Source organism: Danio aesculapii, chromosome 12 (genome assembly GCF_903798145.1).
Source record: "Danio aesculapii chromosome 12, fDanAes4.1, whole genome shotgun sequence".
Taxonomy (NCBI): domain Eukaryota; kingdom Metazoa; phylum Chordata; class Actinopteri; order Cypriniformes; family Danionidae; genus Danio; species Danio aesculapii.
The window spans coordinates 30,128,910-30,145,175 of NC_079446.1; the positions used below are offsets into that span (position 1 = coordinate 30,128,910).

At 36.7% G+C, this 16,266-nt stretch overlaps 1 protein-coding gene across 1 annotated transcript in view; it reads right to left on the bottom strand.

Annotated features, from left to right (window-relative positions):
- myo1d (myosin 1D) overlaps positions 1-16,266 on the bottom strand; it is a 129,204-nt gene that overhangs the window by 96,555 nt on the left and 16,383 nt on the right. The window contains exons 3-4 of the mRNA XM_056469283.1: positions 4,675-4,883; positions 449-542 (exon numbers count right to left, since the gene is read on the bottom strand). Coding sequence (XP_056325258.1) covers positions 449-542; positions 4,675-4,883 — 303 coding nt within the window. The remainder of the gene's footprint in view (positions 1-448; positions 543-4,674; positions 4,884-16,266) is intronic.

Below are 16,266 nucleotides of genomic sequence, written 5' to 3' on the forward strand. Positions count from 1 at the left end.
AGTGCATTTTTTATTATTACCTAAATATCGTATGCCCTACATATTTTTATAGTAGGTGTTCTCTTTATCAAGTTACAGAGATAAAATACCATATAAAGCATAGTAGACTTTCCTATCATTTAAGTATCATGCTGTTATATTTCAATTAGCATGACCTGGCACTATTTTAATCTCTGCTCTAAATTTAACTACTATCCCCATCTCTCCTGCGGACTAAATCACAACGTACAGTATCATTCATTCACTCACTACTTGTTTTTTCTTAACCACAACTAAACAAGGAATTAAACAACTATGAAGTCCATCTCCATAAACAACATCAAACGCTTGTGAAATGTTCAGCAGTTGTTGATTATAGCATTAAGCAGGCATGAAGAGCCTCGTGTCTTTAACATGACTCATCACTGCAGCAGAGATGAGAGGAACAGAAAGCTTTTGTTGAACGTACCTCTCCACCTCTGCTCTTTGGCTGGGATTGGTGATAGCAGCGATATATTGCATAATGTATTTACTAGCCTCTGTTTTTCCAGCTCCACTCTCCCCTGCAAAATAAACAAATGACAATGAATACTTTATAGATATAATAATAGAATTTGACTTTAACTTAAATAAATATATTATAGAACTTACAATGTGGTCCCAAAATCTGAGACCATGTGGAAAAGTTTTATTTAGATGCTTAATTCATTTTTTAAAGAAAGAAGACACACATTTTTTTAATAATGTATTTTTTTTAAATACCAGTGTCAGTGAAGGGATTATAAGAAAATTAATAATAATATACATAAGTAATTATTTTTTATTATTTTCATAAAAGTGTTACATGTATAAATGTAAATTAGTGCATTATAGTGATTTATGAAAGGCCATGTAACACTGAAGACTAGGGCAATTATGCTGTTAAACTGTAAATATTTTGTAATATTATTTCATCATGAAAAATGTTTTTTACTGTATTTTTAAAAATACTTTCTGAAAAACCTTAAGCATGAAAGACTTCTTTATAAATAGTTAAAATAGTTTCATCATAACAATTCAAATGGTAGTGTAATTTAATTTAGCATAAGTTAAGTATAATTATTACAAATAATATGAATTATTATACGTCTCATTTTATATAAGTCTTGTGGGGAAATTTAAGTAAAAAAAGGTTTAAATAAATAAATAAATAAGGCCTTTAATCTGTTAAGCTTGTCAGACAGTATTATGCAACCACACAAAAGCTTGCACAATTGATTTGTCATAAACACCTGAACAGATGCTCTCACTTCATTACACCTCACTCTCAAAATAGATAAACATGTTCGTCTGTTTGCCACAAGATGGCACCACACATTTTTTTTTTCATACAAATATTTTTGGAGTGTAGTCACCATCTGTGGTCACTCTCTGAATAATAATTAATGTTTTCTCATAGAGACATCAGAGTGGTCACCAGATTATTCCCCTTGAGCAATGCGCTCCACCTCAAAATAGTTCCCTGGCATCCCAGACAGAAAACAAACACTGTCTCAAAGTGACTTTTGTGTAGAAATTGTGAAACAACCATATTGCCGTTCATCTTTTTCACACAATGGGCATGTCTTGTGAAAGCAATTTGCTCATGCACTGAACTCTATAGTAAGCTTCTGCTCAAGCAGTCTAGTGTGACTGGAAAACCACACTCCACGTCAGTGCTGAGCAATTCTCATCTTACCACAAATCTAATCACATCACTCCCAGTCATACAGCGGCCCCACAAGAACACCCTGAAACCAAGCCTGCTTGCCTGAAAGGCCAAAGCAGCAGGAGAACAATAGGCTGTTTTTACTATTATTTGAGGATGAAGTAATGCATTTTACCCTTTAACTGAAAGATTGCTTCACTCAAAAATGACATTCGGTCATCATTTAGTCATCTTTCACTTGTTTCAAACCTGTTTAGGTTTCTTTCGTCTGTTGGACACAAACATATCATCCAAACAATGATAGAAACTGGTAAATCATTGACATTTTAGTTGTCAATAGTTTTCAAACTCTTAAAAATATCTTATTTTGTGTTCAACAGAAGAAAAAAACTCAAAGGTTTGCAATCACTTGAGGGTGAGTAAATGTTGAGCAAATTTGAGCAAATGTTGAGCCTAAATGCCCAAGTAAGTTTCATGCCTGAACAGCTTTCTAAATATACTCAATCATGAATGGACGTCTTCTGAAAAATGTGCAATACCACTAGTGGACTCTTTCTGTTTCAACATTCACTTTATGTCTGCGTTGTTGTATGCATGTGTGAACAGTTCATGTCTTTTGGCATTAAAAAGTACTTTAAAGATTTTCTATAGGCAGGATGTGAACATTTTTTACTGTATATTCATTTGTCAAACTTTTCCTTTTAGACAAAATGTTTGGAAGAGAGTATTTAGCTTAATCACACAATGTTATTTATTATTTAAAGGGTCATGAAAAATAAATGATAGCTTCTGTGATTTTAACAGAGGTGTTTGTGTTGCATATCATGCATGGAGAAGACTTTAGCATCATCTTTTTTCTGCTGTTTTCATCTTCATCTTTGAAATCTGCATAATCACAGGACATGACGTGGACTATAACAGTGCTTAATGACATGTTGGTGTCTAATAAATATTAATGAGATTTGCGTGCTCTTATTCTATTAGAAGACACTTTATTTAATTATTTATGCCAGCTTTCCTATGACAGACGGTTGCTTTCCTATGGCAGGAAACAACCTGTAAGATCACATACTGTAGTAGTTCAGAGAGGCAATTCATGGGTCAGATGTACTGTATGTGTTGCTGTTGTGTAGAAAGGTGCTTCAGAGAATTCTCTGTGATTCTGGCTGAGCAAAAGGTTGACTGTGAACAATTGCTTGTTCGTCAAAAATGCATACATGGGATATTTACAGTCGAAGTTAGAATTATTAGCCCCCCTGAATTATTGGCCCCCCGTTTACTTTTTTCCACAATTTCTGTTTAACGGAGACAAGATTTTTTTTCAGCACATTTCTAAACATAATAGGTTTAATAACTCATTTCTAATAACTGATTTATTTTGTCTTTGCCATGATGACAGTAAATAATATTTTACTAGATATTTTTCAAGACACTTCTATACAGCTTAAAGAGACATGTAAAGGCTTAACTAGGTTAATTAAGTTAACTAGGCAGTTATTGCATAACAATGGTTTGTTCTGTAGACTACTGAAAAAATATATAGCTTAAAGAGGCTAATAATTTTGACCTTAAAATTGATTTTAAAAAATTGTTTTTATTCTAGCTGTAACAAAACAAATAAGACTTTCTCCAGAAGAAAAAAATATCATCAGACATACTGTGAAAATTTCCCTGCTCTGTTAAATATAATTTGGGAAATATTTAAAAAAGAAAAACAAATTCAAAGGGTGGGGGGGGGGGGCAATAATTCTGACTTCAACTGTATGTTTCTGGCATATATGTGAACATGTATGTTTCTGACATATATGGGTCATATATGTGCTATACATGTAGGGGACAAATGTTTTTGACATATATTGGACATATATGTGCTATACATGTAGGGGACATACACGTTTCTGACATACAGTATTTGAGTTTTACAAATATGGACATTTATGTTTCTGGCATATATGGGACATATGTGTTATACATGTAGGAAACATATATGTTTTAGGCATATATGTGGACATATATGTTACTGACATATTGAACTAATGTCAGTAACTAAGTTACTGACTTATTGACATAAAATAAACATTATTTTAACATTACACTATCAGGCCCGTAGTTATTTTTTTCTGAAAAAACTGAACCTTTTTGCAGTTATTCACTTGTTTTTCTATTTCAATATGAGGTACAAATATTACATTTTAGCAACATTTTAAGAACAAATTTTTACTGGATTATCTTGTCGGATCGTTATCATAATCACACTTTTTGTTGTATCATAAAATATTTCCAACCATTTTGTCAAATTGCTTATCAAACTATTTTACTATTTTAAGTGTTTATTCAAAAATGTGCATTTAAACTGTAAGTTTTATATTATAATTTCATAAAAATAATGAACATTTCTAATTAACAAATATGAAAAGATACTTATTTATAAACTACAAATTTATTATCATCTATCATTACAATTTTGGGCAGTTGTGGCCTAATGGTTAGGGAGTTAGACTTTTAATTAAAAGGTTGCAGGTTCAATTTAGAATTGAAGATGAGGAAAGTGAATGAACTGCACTCTCTCCATCTTCGATACTCAGTTGAGGTGTCCTTGAGTAAGGCACTTAACACCCTAATTGCTCCCTGAACGCTAGAACCAATAGCTGCCCACTTTTCCGGGTGTATGCTCACTATCTGTGTGTGTGTGTGTGTGTGTGTGTGTGTGTGTGTGTGTGTGTAGTCACTTGTGTGAGTGACTACACCGGGTGTACACCCACTTGAATGGGTCAAAACCATACCAATTTCAAGTATGGTAACCATACCTGACAATTTTCATTTCACTTCAATTTAACAAAATAGTTTGGGTTTAGCAAGCAGACATTTTTCAGGCTCAATCCTGCTAGCTTCAGTGGGCAACCAAACCTGGTTTATATGGTGATATGGTTGTGGAAAGGAAGTTTGTCCCCTGATCTCTAAATTTTAGCAATTTACAGGTAGTTTATCTAAAAGGAGCTACAGTCTACCTGAGATAACGATGCAAGTGTCTTTGTTCCTCCTCTTCATGGCTTTGTACGCAGCATCGGCGATGGCGAAAAGATGTGGCGGTCGCTCATACAACTCTCTGCCTTTGTACTGCTCGATGACGTCCCGTCCGTAAATGTTCATGGCACGGTAGGGGTTAACCGACACCACCACTTCTCCAATGTAGCTGTAGATACGACCCTTTTCAAACCTGCAGCAGAAAGACGAGCACATCATTCACATTCATGCGTATAACAGAATATTTATTTAACCATGACTCCACAACACATCTGTTTGGTTTGTGGTCAGTGTGGCCTTGTAGAATCATATTTCAGAGCCTTGTGTAAAGAAAGGGCAGCTTAATGAATTATCACTGTCAGGAATCAAAAGCAAATAAAAATGGCAGGATAGTCAAGGTCATGTTTCATGAGCTGCATAATCTGTTTGCACAATAATAAATCCAGCTGAAAAAGACCAGCGTGAGTTTCCAGGCTGGTTAATGCAGCCGTGCTGTTGTTCGGCAGCCAAACTGACAAGTCATTTCGAATCTCCACATCTCCCCTAAAATCCTCGGCCATATAAAGCGAGCAATTGATGTTCACCCTGCCTTGAAAAAGCAAGCTGTTCTGAGCCTCATCCTCGGGGGAACCTCACTTCCTTGTTCTTGCGAGCAGACCTGGGTCATGCCTAGAATAAGGCATCCTTTCTTCTCAACCTGCGGGTTTGCCAAGCCTCCCTCAGCTTCATCCTGCCCCAGTCATTGAGCTTAGAAGTTTGAGGCATGACTTCATAAAGTGTCATGCTGAACTACAACATTGCACTCAGTCTCTGGTCTTGCTTTTTAAGAGCCACAATTCAATTAATTATGTATTAAACATCTGGGAATGCATTCATAATTTACACTCGGTCCTTAGGGAAGTCCTTACTTACGCCTTGCAGAGCAGAAATGTACCATACAAAAACATTCACACAAACAAGTCACAGAAACAGGCCTCGGTTCCCTCAGGTCTTTTTGCAAATACATCAGGGATTCACAGAATGAGCAGCGATCCTTTAAACCAGAATAAATCACCATGGACACATCCTGATGCGTATTTAAAGCCCTGTTTCCACCTGGTGTTAGTACGCATATTCAGTGTTCTAAACACACAAGAGGTCAGTCAAGACAAATTGCCAATTTAACCATGTATTAACATGCAAGTTGACTCAACAAAATTAAGTACACTGTAAAAAAAATCCTGGTTTCCTTACATTTTTAAGCGGAATCAAATTAACCTTATGAGTCCATTTAACTTACATTATGTAAAACTGACTTAATTGATAAAAACTGATGATTAGGTAGTAGGTAGTGCTGTCGCCTCACAGCAAGAAGGTCGCGGGTTCGAGCCTCGGCTGGGTCAGTTGAGTTTGCATGTTCTCCCTGCGTTTGCGTGGGTTTCCTCCGGGTGCTCCGGTTTCCCCCACAGTCCAAAGACATGCGGTACAGGTGAATTGGGTTGGCTAATTGGTGTGTATGTGTGTGTAAATAAGTGTGTATGTGTTTCCTATGTGTTTCCTAGCTGGAAGGGCAAAAACAAATGCTGTTAAACAAATGCTGGATAAGTTGGCGGTTCATTCCGCTGTGGCGACCACAGATGAATGAATGATTACCTTAGTTTAATAAGTTACAATAACCGAAAAACATATGCTGTCAGGACTAATCGATCATATAATTATTTACAGTGTACAAATTAAGAAAAAAGCTGCATATGAACCCTTTTTTTTGGCAAGCTTTCTTACAACTAGTCTCAAATCATTATATTAGGTCAGAAGCCAAATATTGGGTAATGGTTTATGGCTGTTTGAACATAATTTCATATACATACTTGAACTAATGTAAGGATGCACCGAAATGACATATCTTGGCCAAAACCGAAAAAGAGGAAACCAAGGCTGAAAACCAAAACCAAAATAAATTTTGACAATTATTAGTAACATTGTACTAACCTTGCTAAAATCAAGGTATTATTCATTCATTCACTTGTCTTTACAGCTTAGTCCCTTTATTAATTTGGGATCGCCAACTTATCCAGCATACAGTAGGTTTAACGCAGCGAATGCGCTTCCAGCTGCAACCCATCACTGGGAAACATCCATACACACTCATTCACACACATACACAACAGACAATTTAGCTTACCCAATTAACCTATACCACATGTCTTTGGACTTGTGGGGGAAACCGGAACACCCGGAGGAAACCCACGTGACCACCAGGAGAACATGCACACAGAAATGCCAACTGACCCAGCAGAGGCTCGAACCAGCGACCTTTTTGTTGTGAGGCTATCGTGCTACCCTCTGCACCACTATGACGCCAAAATCAAGGCATTACTATTGCATAAATTAATATTAAAGTTTCAAAAAATAAATCAATTGTATTTGACCCAATAAATGCATCGATGATATCCACTGACTTTTATATAGTCAATCAAATGAATTTAAATGATGAAAAAAAAATGCAACAAATATTTGTTTGGGCCTGAACTACAAAACCAAATTTAAAACAATTTTACTATCAGTATCATATCATATGCACACTGTGTATAAATATCATTATAGCTATATTCATTCTTTCATTCTCCTTCGACCTTATTTATCAGTGGGGTACAGTAGGAATGAATCGCCAACTATTTCAGCATATGTTTTATGCTGCGGATGCCCTTCCTGGAACCTCATACTGGAAAACAGCTATACACTATGGCCAATTTTGTTTACCCGATTCAATTGTACCGCATGTCTTTGGACTGTGGGGGAAACCGAAGCACCCGATGATCAATTAGTAAAATAAAGAGTTGCAGGTTAAGGAAACAGCACGGGAAGAAGTTGCCGCAGGCCTTTGTGCAGACAAAAGTGAAAATAAAAAGTGTATAGTGTATTTTTATTAAGACAGATAGGTAACTGGATAGAATAGACAGAGATAGATTGTTCTGAGCAACAGCTGCCGTTCAGCTGCGAAAGAAAAAGGAAAAATGTTACGCGCTGATCTTTATATCACAGATCAAGTACAGTCGCGATGAAGTGCAGAGGATAACACATGCAAGCTGCGGTTTCTGTTTGCTTAATCATCACAAATTATACTGTTTGGCCTGTTTTGGTGATAAAAAATTTTCGGCCGAAAACCAAATATTTTCGGTGCATCCATAACTATAAGTAATTCTTGTTCATCTTGATAAATGTATCACAGTGTTCCCAAATACATTTATAAGCAATAAGAAGAAATTTTAAATCAGCACAGTTCTGAAGCATCATGTGACACTAATAATGCACAAAAATCACATTGAATAAATTATATTCATTTATAAATTCATTCATTTTGCTTTGGCTTAGTGCCTTTATTCATCAGGGGTCACCACAGCGGAATGAACTGCCAACTTATCCAGTATATGTTTTACACAGCGGATGCCCTTCCAGCCACATCCCAGTACTGGGAAACATCCATATACACTCATTCACACGCATACACTAATTTAGTTTGTTCAATTGACCTATAGCGCATGTCTTTGGACTGAGGGGGAAACCAGAGCAGCCACACCCACTTATACACTATGGCCTATTTTTTTTTACCCAATTCACCTATACCATATGTCTTTGGACTGTGGGTGAAACCGCAGCACTTGGAGGAAACCCACACGAACATGGGGAAAACATGCAAACTCCGCACAGAAATCTCAACTGACCCAGCCAGGACTCGAACCAGCGACCTTCTTGCTGTGAGGCAACAGTGCAAACCACTGAGCCAGCGTGTCATCCCAAGTAAATTATATATTAACACATAATAAATAAGAAAAGAATTACATTAGTATAACTGTAATATTTCACAATTTGTTGTACTTTTATCAAATAAATGCAATTTGTGAGAATATGAGAATGTTTTTAATTAAAAGAATTTAATTGTACCAACTCTAAACTTTTTATTAGTAGCAGAATTACATTACAGCTATATAGTCATATCAAGTTTTTCACCCAAAATTAAGGGACCTATCATACACCTGGCGCAATGTGGCGCAAGGCGCAAGAGTAGTTTTGAGCCACACTGTTTAAATAGCAAATGCATTTTTAATGTTAATGTTATCATTATTAGCAGTATTATTTATTATATGCATATTTACAGTTGTTTTTTTAAAAACAAGCTTAGATTTGCCCACCTGTCAGGTTTCATACCATATGGGGCATAGCATGTGAATTAGGATATAACTCAGTTTTTTGACCACACTTCATTATTATTGTTGTTTATTTGTTTGCTAAAAAATTAGAACAAAAAATTTGAAACAAATATTTGTGCTTAACAAACTAAATAAATTATTTATAGGCTAATGGATGTCTGTGCGTTAGAGATGCGCGGATCAGCTGAAATGACACCCGAATCCGCCGCTTCATACTAATCATCCACCCGCCCACACATATTTTTTATCTGATATATGTATCCGCACCCGATCGTCACTTTAATCATTTAATTCTTTCTTTTAGGCATGATAGGTCACCGTCAGGGCCGGAGCAAACTGAACTGGAGCTCTAGGCAATAGGTGAACATGCCGCCCTCATACCGAAAGCAAAAACGAGAGTTTTTCTCTGCTTTTTCGCTGGTCCACTGCCATGTCCCGCTACATCCACCCGCAACCGACCCGCATTTAATCATAATGTATTTTTTTACTATCCGACCGACCCGCGGATTATCCGCAGCACCCGCGGATATAACCGCCATCTGCTCATCACTACTGTGCATAAAAGAAGTTTCCATATCCACGAGAGTGAAAGTGAAAGTAAACAATGAAGAGGCTCATCTCTCATTCTCGCGCTGTAGATGCTCTATTTAACTGTTTTCTCTCTAGTGAAGGGTTCAGTATTTATACTTACAAAGTCCATCATGTAAATAGCAAATGCGTTATGGCGCGACGCAACTGACTCTTAAAGGGAATGGGAGATGAGACTCTGATTGGTTTATTCTCAAAACACACCTATAACTCATTAAGAAAATAAGCTCAACCCTTTTAGACCATGTGCCATGGCGCAAAGCGAATTTTTCCATCCTTATTAGCAAAAGTGGATTCTGACATGCCTTTAATGCGTTTGCGCCCTGCACTTTGCGCATGGATCGTCAAAATAGAGCCCTAAGTCTTCTTCTTAGTCTTCTAAGTCTACACTATCCCAGTCAAACAAAGCTAAAAGTGACCGTGGCTGTCAGGATTTCAAGAGATATAAACTGTACAGAGCATAAACTGTAATATGATCTTCTTTGTCTTTTTGAAGATTTATACATGGTCACCATCCACTACTTTTTTTACAAGAGCACAAAAGAGCAGCTCAAATATAATGCTAAACTTCTTATTTTGTAAAGAAGACATTTATGTGTTTGGAACAATAAAAAGGTCAGCAAATGCCATTTGTTGGTCAAAAAAAAAAAAAAAAAAATGTTCTACTAATGTTTTGCCTCTTAGACTTTTACACACCTGAAACTTGTCTATAGCGCTTGTTCACTGCTGCTCTTATAGTTGTGTAAATTGCTTTCTTGTCCTCATTTGTAAGTCGCTTTGGATAAAAGCGTCTGCTAAATGACTAAATGTAAATGTAAATGCAATTACTTCTTTAAATGAATCTAGAAGTTTTAGCTACGTCAGTTTGTATCAGATGCAATGTCAATGAATGAATGGCAGGCAGGGTGGCGTGGCAGTGATGCTTGTGCCTTTGGTGGCAGCAGGCTGTCAGGCCAACCCTGGAGCAGCACAAATGAAAGGGCTCTTTTGTGCCAGTATGTGGAGTAGGATGCTGCGGTGTGCCCGCTCCATTGTTCTTCTGTCAATGTGAGGTCTGTGTGTAAGGAGCACAGGCCAGACCTCCACACACCAACACAGCAGGCTGACTCTACTCACCCACATCAGCCCCTCAGGGAGCACAACGCCAACTAATGACAATGACAGAGATCGTTTGGAGAAATATTCTATCTATCTATCTATCTGTCTATCTGTCTATCTGTCTGTCTGTCTGTCTGTCTGTCTGTATATTAATCTTTTTTATAATAACCAGCTAGGACAAGTTAAAATATAGCATCAGCACTAAAATAATGCTAACATCATGCTAAAGAACAAAAAAATGCTAGCACTAAAACTTTGCATCTTTCAAATGTGTTTTAAATAATAAAGGCATGCTAGTATCTGTTAAAATCAGCAAGCAACATATTAGCATTTTGATAAACATGCAGTGTGTAATGTAATTTTAACAATATGTTAAAACATTTCAAATGAGGCTAGCAACATGCTAGTTCCTGCTATGTTGAATTAGCATAGTAGCAAGATGTTAATTCATGGTAACAATGTTAACCATGCTAGACACTTGCTAATTATGGGCTATCTTATGTTTTTTTACTTTCTTTCTACTTAATTTCATCTTATAGTACATTGAGTCATTTCAAAGATTCAGATTCTTTCTCAAGCAGACAAAATATCTGAGCCAAAAATCTCATTTTTGTTTGTATTACAAAAGTGTTTTAAGCTAACCAAACAAGCTAATAAAAATACAGTAACACGTTGTTAAATATATTAATGATAGATTTATTCTTCAAAAATGTAATACTTTCTTATGATGACAATCATCATTACTTCAGAATTCGGGGTTACATGATCATGTAGATATCGTTCTAATATGGAAACTTGATGCTCAAGAAGCATGTGAAAAGTTATGCTGCTTAATATTCTGCTGGAAACTGCAATACATTTTTCAAGATGAGTACAAGTTCAAAAGAACAACATTTATGTATTTGAAACAGACTTTCTTACTTTAATTTTTAATCAAACTAAGGCATTCTTACTGAAGCAAAGCTTGATATAATGTATTTGCGAGCTTATGGTACTGTTATTTTGGTGTATTCTGTGGCAGCTGAAATCATTTCTCTAGAAAAAGTCTATCAAAGTCCTTCTTCAGGGGCTGCTCATGGCATGATTTTCTTTGTCCTTTGATTTTCTTTCATCTCCCTCTCGCTTGACAGTCTGTTCCCTCATTTCAGCAGAAATAATACTGTACATATTGTCACCTGCAGAAAGAATTATGGCATCACAGCCTGTCATTTATCCCTTCGTCAAAGTCATAGTGAAGACATATTTCATTACTGACACGTCACACTGAACAAGCCACTGAATCCCCATCTGTCCACTCATCACAACCCGGCTCAACATCCCCTGCGATTCTGAGAACTTGCCTGTAGATCTTTGTGATTCCATTGTGTTTTACTTTCATCTCTAGACAAAACAAACTCTCTTTAAGTTCACCCAAGTCCCAGAGGACAAATGGCCACAGAAATCAATCAATTGTGTGTGTGTAACAGAATCCCAGCATGTCGTGGGCTGTGCGTGTGTGTGTGGGAAAGCACAGAATCGTCATCTCCCATCTGGCTCTGAGATCAGACTATTATCAACATCTGATAACAGGACCACACTGAATCTGCTCTTGGGGAAATCAAGATGAAGGCCTTCTTTGTTCATTTTATAGAAGTTTCCACTTAAATCACATGCCAAAAGGCATTTGTGGTTTAACCTTGATTCAGTGTTTCTGAACTATCAATGTTTTTGAACAAGAATGCCAGCCTAAAGACGTGGAGTTGAGTGTTAGGTGTTGTCCAGGTTTTAGAGGTTTTCCTGGGAAGGGCATGCAGTGGTGGCTGTGACTCTGTCATCTTTTCTGTTTCCCAGAAGACCCAGGGAGGAGTTCCTGTTCAATGGATGAGTCTCAAACAGCAACAGGCCACTTCCTCTGAAAACTGGATCTATTTCACAGGTTGAAGCCTCCGCATTATTGACCAGAAATTTATTCCTCTGAACAAAATCGAGTGAATTATATATATACACATACATACACATATATGTATATATACACATATATACATACACAAAATTTGCAGTAGTCTAAATAAATCTTAAACATTAAAAATACTTTTACATCAGCTGTATTTACAAATATAGCCTATGAATAACCTAATAATAAACTATGCTTAAATTATACCTAAGAGAACCGTTAAGGTACCGAACCGATAAGTGGTTTAACAATCATCTGACTGATAACAGAAATGATTCTGTTTGCAACTTTAGGGTGTGTTCACATTTGCTGTTGAATTCACTTGAATAGTTTGATCTAGAAAAATAGAAAATGATGCATTTATTCTTGGTTCAATTAGTGTTCACCTTGACATTGAGAAAAACCCTAAAGATATGGTTTATTATCGAATTAATGCTTTAAAAAATATCAAACAAAATTGGTAAAGCGTAACAGCACATCCTATACATGCACTTTCTTTTAATTTGCTTTAAAACAGTATGTATTGTGAAATAGAAGTATTACTATACAAAGTATATGTGTTATCATAAAAACTGAATCAAACAGAATGCCATTTCTGTCATTGTTTTTGTTAGTTTCTGAGGAATAATTTCAATTTGAAAGAATTCATTTTTGGTTTTCATTTAATGATCTATTTAATCATGACTTTCTTCTATAGAAGATAAAAAAGCTATTTTGAAAAAGGTTGCAGTGTTTGTTTGTTTTTTATTTACATTAAAAGTCAGTGGGTGTTAGTAACGGAGTTTCCATCCTAAAATGCTAAATAAATTTATGCGCAAAACTGGATTTTCGCATAAAAGACGTGTGCATTATGCAGCGTTTCAATCCAACAAGTCAAAGAGAGCAAAATAGTCACTTCCTGATTAACTGGCGCCAAATATCAACAGTAAAAACGGAATTTGCTGTGGTAGGAGAAGCTGCGTCAATCTTTTCTTTATTTAATAAATGACTTGTGCCTTAGAAGACAACGCCGACATGCAATGAACGTTTTGTGACGTTTAAAGTCACGAGAGTATAGACCCTCTTCACAGTTCTGGAGGTAATTAATAATATAATAACACTTATGCTGAATTGGTTAAGGCATTTTAGAATAACCAAAACAACATTTTAGATGTTTTACAATGAGGTCAGCCAGCTAGTTTGTTCATTCACATAAATTTTTCAAGAGTTCACACTTAGCTGATAATCAATAAAGCGTATTTGGCATGCTGTCCTGGGAGAGAGCCCTGAGCTCGTAATATCCTCGAGCCTGGGGCTCCCTCCCGTTAGAAGGGAGAGAGGGGAGTTTGAGCTCAGGTAGGTCTCGAGAACTCCCCTGCTTGTCGGCATGTGAGAAATGTAAACTAAAGTTGTTTTAGGTGATAATTTGGTTTAGTCGATTGGCTATGGTTTGTTTTTGGACGGTGGGAGGAAACCGGGGAACCCGTGGGAAACCCACCCAAACATGGGGAGAACATGTAAACTCTGCACAGAAACACCAACCAGCCCGATAAGAGGTTAGACCAGCGGTGTTCTTGCTGTGAGGCAACAGTGCTAGCCACTGGGCCACCGTGTCGCCGTATCGGAAAAAGGGGAGGAAGTAGGGGTGGAAGGGGGAAAGCTTCAAAACGAAGAAACATGGAGTGAAAAACTATGGTTATTTATAATGCTTCCGTAATCATCTAATGGGTCAGATTACGGAGCTAATGAGGAGCCAGCCGTGTTGATCATAAGCACGTGATCCTCTCGAAATTAGTTTATAAATAAACCACACTTATCATCACATGATCTCGTATAACAAAATCACATGACTTTTAGGCGTACACTGGAATTTGTTCGGTATTGTGTGTATTTTTAAAACTTATGCGGATCTTGGTGTTTCCATCAATCGCTTTTTATGCGCATATCCAAAATGAGCATACAAGTAGGTGAATGGAAACAGCTAGTGTTGTTTTAGACCCCTCTTACTAGTTACTGTAAAGGAATCGAAGGAAAATGACATGACATCTTGGTCAGTAAATTACTTTTTAAAATGAATTCTGGGCAAACAATTCATCTTTTTGCACCATATCCCTTTATTTATGTTCAAAAGGAAATCAGCTTCTCCTTTTTTTAGTGAGCTTAAAGGTTTGCTGTCGGAGCTACACCCTCGTACGCCCACATAAAGACCAACCTTTAAAGCACTTGGGTCAAAGTCCCAGACAATAAGAGCTTGACACCATTTTTAGAAAGGGATCACTCGCCAGGCTGAGGATAACTACTGGTTTTAGGATTGTTTGGGTGGGTCTCCTGCGGTTATTTGCTTGTGGTTGACTGGGGTGGGGTGCAGCCTGTAAATTCCCTCACACCAGTTGCAGTAAAAAAAAAAAAAGTGAGAGGAGTGAAAATTACCTTAACTGGATGACAGCACAATGTAAAAAAAGAGGAATGGAAATTAGAGAACCAAGTAAGAAAATAGACAAAGGAATATTAAAACATTAAATTCCTGCATGCTTAGTGGTCTTGAAGATCGTCAAACCCATAGATAGCACATCAAAGCCTGTGTATTCAAAACTCCAGCAATGAAAGGATAAGCTGTCCTTGATCCATGTTTATCCCCTGCACACAATTTACCACCAAGCAATCAGTATTTCTCAGTCCACAGCTTAACAAAGAGCATGAAGGGAATGGCCTGATACGGAGACTGTCCATCATGAACCCAAACACACACAAGTTCAGAACCGAAGACTAGAAATCTGAAATCTCATTTAGATCTCAGGTGTTTCTCTTGAAATTTAGTAAAGTAACGGTCAACATTTAGTACATTTAACACAGTCAACAATTAGTTAAGAAACATATACATGCCAGCTACTTGCTTGGAGACTGGTGTATCCCATCGAAACATTTTCATGATTCTTTTGAACGAAACAAATGTGAGATTGCTTTCTCAGGGATTTCAAAATATGGATACTGATAGACAAAATCTTCTGAAAACAAAGACTTTATATGACAAACACACTTCAGTTTGGCTTTTATTCACATATAAAAATTGATCTGTAAACAGAAACACAACCATACCTTCTTGACATGCAAGGACTTTATTGGTTCTTGGTGTGTCACATGACACACAGTCTTACTGTTTCTCACACATCAAGCAAGTTTCTATGACCAAATTGATGTTGTTAAAATTGTTTGCAGATCAGTGTTTATAAGTGAATATGTTAAGATTAAGGCCCAATTCTATGTTTTACTCCTCCTCCTTGACCCATGAAGAGGTCTTCAAATGTACCCATAAAAAATAGGACAGTACTACAACACCTGCACACGTCATCATATCATATGTCATCGCGATCTCTTACTTCATATGAGATTGACGATGGCGACTACTGTAGTTATTCCAGTTGCATTATTTTTGGAATTTATCTTCAGAAAATCACTGAAGGGAACGATATCATGTGGACATAAGCTCATAACTATACTGTGCATTTACACCGTAGCCATATTTATTCATGTAAACACACAAAAACAACATTAGCAATATAGACACTGTACCAGACACCAGACACTGTAAAAAGCTAATTCCCAAGCCACTAGACATTTCTGACAGTGTATTCAAGTGTCATCGAGTGACAGATGTGAAATATGTTGTGGGACTACTATACAGGAGTTATTATTATGGATTATAAACAGCAAAATTTTGCGTTGTTTTTTTAAAAGCATAAACATAAAATACGAACACCGTTATGAATGTAATAAATCATGTTAAAACTTGT